The sequence below is a fragment of the Gavialis gangeticus genome, unplaced genomic scaffold (genome assembly GCF_001723915.1).
Source record: "Gavialis gangeticus isolate Ggan-Ray unplaced genomic scaffold, GavGan_comp1, whole genome shotgun sequence".
Taxonomy (NCBI): domain Eukaryota; kingdom Metazoa; phylum Chordata; order Crocodylia; family Gavialidae; genus Gavialis; species Gavialis gangeticus.
Window position 1 is genome coordinate 14,877,652 of NW_017729018.1, and position 5,256 is coordinate 14,882,907.

At 40.1% G+C, this 5,256-nt stretch overlaps 1 protein-coding gene across 1 annotated transcript in view; it reads left to right on the forward strand.

Annotated features, from left to right (window-relative positions):
• CPAMD8 (C3 and PZP like, alpha-2-macroglobulin domain containing 8) overlaps window positions 1-5,256 on the forward strand; it is a gene marked incomplete at its 5' end in the record, with an annotated part of 77,585 nt that overhangs the window by 32,971 nt on the left and 39,358 nt on the right. Inside the window, 2 exons of the mRNA XM_019513183.1 lie at window positions 436-498; window positions 4,511-4,742. Of these exons, the coding sequence (XP_019368728.1) occupies window positions 436-498; window positions 4,511-4,742 (295 nt within the window). The remainder of the gene's footprint in view (window positions 1-435; window positions 499-4,510; window positions 4,743-5,256) is intronic.

The window sequence follows — 5,256 nt, forward strand, 5'->3', positions numbered from 1 at the left end:
GTGGGGTGTGTGGGGCAGAGAAGAGAGACGAGGACAATTCCCTATGAAAGGAGAGCTGATTCAAGGAGGCATAAGAGAGAAATACAGAATTGACTGCTATGAAGGAGGTCAGTGCAAGAGTGCCTGGCTGCCTCCTTTGCCTCCTGTAGGAAAACGTGGGCATTTGGTGTCATCAAAAGATAAATTTTGTATCTCTTATTGCCTTGCTTGCTGACTACAAGAACTATACAGTTTAATCTGAGAAATAATTTTCATGGGGTTTAGTCATACATTCATACTGTTTTGATGAGACCATTCTTATACTTGCCTCTGTGTGTAAATAAATTAAATAAATGATTCCATGTCAGCAATAGCATTCTTTTCTATTATTTTTAGTATAATCCTCTGTTTTGTTGAAGCAATTTATTGCTGATGATTTACTTCTTGTCTTAATAGGTCAGAGAAGAAAAAAAGAACATTCTTCCCTGAGACATGGATTTGGCACTGCCTCAACATCAGGTATTTGTGGCAAGCTTTTTGGGCTATGTGCAGGGAGGCCCTTTGGAGATTTTAGTTCACCGGCATAAATGTGTCCCTGGCTCACAAATTCCTTTAAAACAAATTAGTGGTTGCATCCACATCTTCCAAATTTTAACTTATTTCCCCCTTATCCTTTATTATGAGAAGTTACTTGCATTAAACAAGAATATTCACTGCTTTACAGTTTACCTTGTCTGGAAGATTATTCTGTTGTAGTAGCGGAGTCTAACTGCAAGGAAGAAGCAGGGACAGTGATCAAGGGCTGCTAAGGTTTTGCTCCCACAGTGTTAGTGGGGACAGCTGACTTGCAGATGCAGCTGGAATTTAATCTGTACTGCAGTCTAGCATTTAACACTTGGAATTCTTTGTAAAGCACATCTCTGTGGACTGTGCTTGTGGTTTGCTGACTAAAAACAGTGCTGCACTTGTCAGGTATGGTCTTTGAGCTGATGGAAGCCTGCAGAGCACTTTGCTGGTGCTGTAGAGAGCTGCCTGGTTACGTGGTGATAGCTCTTGTTTCTACCTGCTAAAATGCATTGAAGGAAAGCTAAAACCACATTGAATACTCCTTGGTAAAAAGTTACTGCAGGTGCTACAGGGACATAATACGAATGAGCGAAGAGAAGTTCTGTTTACATCATTGCTTGTGGGGTCAGAGGTTTCCTTGAGATGAGCACTCTCCTAGGATGCAGACAACACTCAGGATGCCTGAAGTAGTGTGAATCATCCTTCAAAGTATGCGGGCCACAAAGAGCCTCAGTAACAGAGGGGACAAGGAATGTGTATGATGCCTCATATCTTTGCATATTTACCAGGATGTAAAGGTCATTTTTAAGGCTTCTGAGGCTTAGTGTACAGATTGATTGCTGTGTGATCACTGTGACAAGACACTGGCAGGAGAGCAGTGCCTCCAAAATCCTTGTATAATATAGCCATGCACTGATGAACACTCTATTTTGATTTGGTATGTCAACTCAACATTGTACAGAGCTCCTCCCTTCATTTTCCATTTTGTCCAGGGGCTTACCAGTTTTACCATCCAATAAATCAGATCCTGTTCCTGGCATAATGAGTGACACAGAAAATGGATAAATAGATGACTAATTCCTCCCAGAGGCAGCACATCCAGGGATAGGAAATTTGAGGCAGGTTTTAAAAGGCTTCTCCAGGTTTGCAAGTAAACTTCATTTCCATTGAATGGTTATAAATTAAATTTGACAGGAATTTGCAGCAAGTGTATTCAAATCTGTTCAATTGAGCATGAAATATGCTTTGTAGAATTACACCAAGAATTCCAGAAGTGCCTGTTTGCCCCAGCCTCCCAAGGCCCAGTTAATTATGAGTTTCTGGAATCAAAGTTGCAGATGGCATTTTCTTCACTTCATTTCACTATAAATAACTGAGCTAAACGTTGCCTGATTTCCACTCTTTTGAACAGGAAGATTTTTTTTTTTCTTTTTACCGTTTATAATTACAATATACAAGCCTTAAAAAAGAATCAAAAGCCTAATGTCAACTTCCCAAACCGATTTTAAAAATTCCTAGAGCCTGGCTGAAATGTGTAATGACTGGAAATGTGTGTGTACCTTGGCCCCCCGCCCAGAAGAGTAAGTGCCCTCATGTGTGAAAATAATATGTTAATGCTGGTTATGGGCTGAAATCCCAGTGGAAAGAACATCAGCTGCAACAAATTGTCCGGTTAAATGGACTGGAATTGTGCCAGCTGTGGGGCTGGGATGCCCTTCTACTGATTCTCCATGGCTGCAGTTTGCTGCAGGTACCAGCTTTTCAGCTCTTATTATAGTTGCAAACTTAAGCATAAAGAAACTGATGAGTTTGAGAGAGGTTAAAATAACATGGAGTTTGCTGAGCCAACTGCCTTTCACAGGAAGGTCCCTCTGCTGAAGGGCTCTCTGCAGGATGGGGTATGTAGAGACAGGCTGAGTTTAGCACGCAGCATCACCAAGGGCATACTGAGCTCTATGTTTTCTTGAACCGTGAATGTTTCCCTGTTGGGATTTCATCGAAACGTCATTTGTGAAAATAGTCAAAGGGATCTGAGCAGCAGGTCTAGCTTCTGTCCTGTCAGCCATCTGCAGTTTTTTCATTGTTCAGTGTTCTTAACTCTCTTGTAGACCTGTATTCCAGCGTGAAATGCAGTATATATGAGCATAGCGTTTATCTTGCTTATCTGGCTGGGTAGAATTACCAGGTAGGTTTTCAGTTGAGTAGTTATGTTGTTTAATACATTGACAGAATTACAACAGTTATTTGAACAGATCCGTAATATGTAAAAAGAAGAACGTTTCACCCTCCTCCTATGCAGTCTGGCAGCTGCTTCTCTCAGGAGATAATCCTTCATTCTTTGTTCCAGTGCTTCTGTGAGCTTGGCTCCTCCTCAATGAAGGTCAATGCAGTAGGTTCAGATATGAGCCTCAGAGCTTGGAGACCTCTTCTGATTAGTGGCATTTATTGTTGTTTCTTCTTCAACATCAGTTGCATCGCTTTAACAGATAGAAAGTAATCAGGGATCTGCCCAGAGCCTCTCCTCCAGTTCCAGGCATGATACCCATGTATCATTTGGGGTTTTTTCAACACAGAAATAAATGGGTGTTTTAAATAAATGTACTTTAAACCGTGAAGTTAATTCAAAGTCCCGTTTAGCTTTTAGTGCTGAAAGTCCTACAAACTAATGCATGATGCTTTGCCTAATTCATTAACTGTGATGTTAACACATCATCATTGTAACTCTTTATATGGATTATATAAAACATATTCATCAGAATCCTAAAGCATGGATTTCCTAGGTAGAATAGGAGTGTGTTTAACTCTTTGAACTTAAGACTTTTCTAGGTACCCCCTGAATCCATGGGTACCATGATCTGTGAGGGCAGCATGCTATTATGTGGACACTACCTCTGTTTACTCTAGAGTCTTGTTTGCTCTTCGTTCTTGCCTGCTAAGGTGTATGTTCTTTTTAAAAGACTCTAGAATTAGCAGGCATGTGCATCAGGCTCTGGGGTAGAAATAAGAACTCCAAAGAAAGCATTCTTCAGGGTCTACTCCTAAATGTACCAGTCATGCTGCCAGCTGAGTCAGGAAATAGCTCTGGTTCTTGTGTTAGAGAAGACTGTTTGTCCTTCTAGATAGGGCCAGAATTCTTTTGGGGGAGGAAGATAGTGAAGGATGTAGCACAGCGTTGAATCCTGAGTTTCACAAAGCATGAAGAATATTGGGCAACAGAATTATAGTAGGCACATTGTGATACACCCAGGAGAGCTGACTGAAAGACAGGTTGTCCAGTTTGCAAGCTTTCAGTATTTTTTGCATTTGGTTTTAACCTTTTTGGAGCAAAACCAGAGTTTTCTGTAAATTATAATTCCGAAAAAAAGGTTCCTGAAAAGTAATATGCTCTCCAGGGCAGGGAACAGCTGAGTGAAACTGATGTTCAGAACATTTCTAACCAGCTCTCATTCAGGCAAAGTCTCCTATGTGGCAGTACATATAACAGAAGTAACAAATTCCAACAGATTACTGTACTTTTATTTCACTGATTGTTTGATAAATCATAGTTTAATCCTGAACTAGAGTTTCTCTTTCTTTTTCTTAATACAGACCTTTGCCTCTAAGGAAAGTGATTCTGTTGCCAAAGAGCAAATGCCTTTAAAGCTTTTAATCCAGGAAAGATTTAAAAGTGAGATGCTGTGTTACTCTATGCTAGCCAATAGCTGCTTGTCTACTCCTTGCTCGTGCATCTGAGTTACTGCAGAGGTTTCCAAAACAGCAGATATCTAGCAAGAAAAAGATCCAGTCTTGCAGCCTTTGGTGTTCTGGCATGCAAAGAAGACATCCTGAGTCACATATTGATACTATGTTGTAAGCTAGGATCTGGAGGAATTTCCCAAAGCATTTAGCTGCAGAAGCTTTTTGGCTTGGTTCAAATACGTCTTGTTGATCTGACTAGCCCATTACTCCTTATTCTTGTTGGCAGTGACACCTCAGGAGAAGCGCAGCTACATGTGGAAGTGCCTGACTCAATAACTACATGGATAACAGAGGCTGTGGGCCTGTCTGAGGACAAGGGGCTAGGCCTAGCCAATCAAACAGAACTGAAAACATTCAAATCTTTCTTCATTGATTTCACCTTGCCCTATCGTGTCATTCGTGGGGAGCAGACCAAAATCCCACTTACAGTCTACAATTACCTGGCTGTCTGTGTAGAGGTAACAGCCTTTTAACCTATTCCAGAAACACTGAACTTTCTTCCATGATCAAGGAATGTAACCTAGCTGTGATGTTTGCAAAGAAGTGTTAGGTAAGGTGCTGAGAAAGTAAAATGACAAGAGTAGCATAAATACTGAGAGAGAGAAAGACATTTATTAGTTTGTACTGGTAGTGAAAGTGGATGCTTTATTATTTTGTTAATAAATGTTGAAAAATTATTTGAGAGACAATGAAGAAATTCCCACTGAAGAATGGTGAAGTAGCTTTGTTTTTAGTTGGACTACCACCGTGTCATTTACTGTTGAGACAGACATCTGTTAAAGATGAATACTGGAAAAGTTTTCCCTCTTTTTCAAGCATACACTCCTCTTACCTTCTACACTTTTCTTACAGTCATTGGGTTTATTTGTGTATCTTTATTGTGTTATATTTCATGAAGTTGTTGCTTTGACTAATTAGTGATAAACATATGCTAGGTATATGTGTGTGTGTGTATGTGTATATATATATATA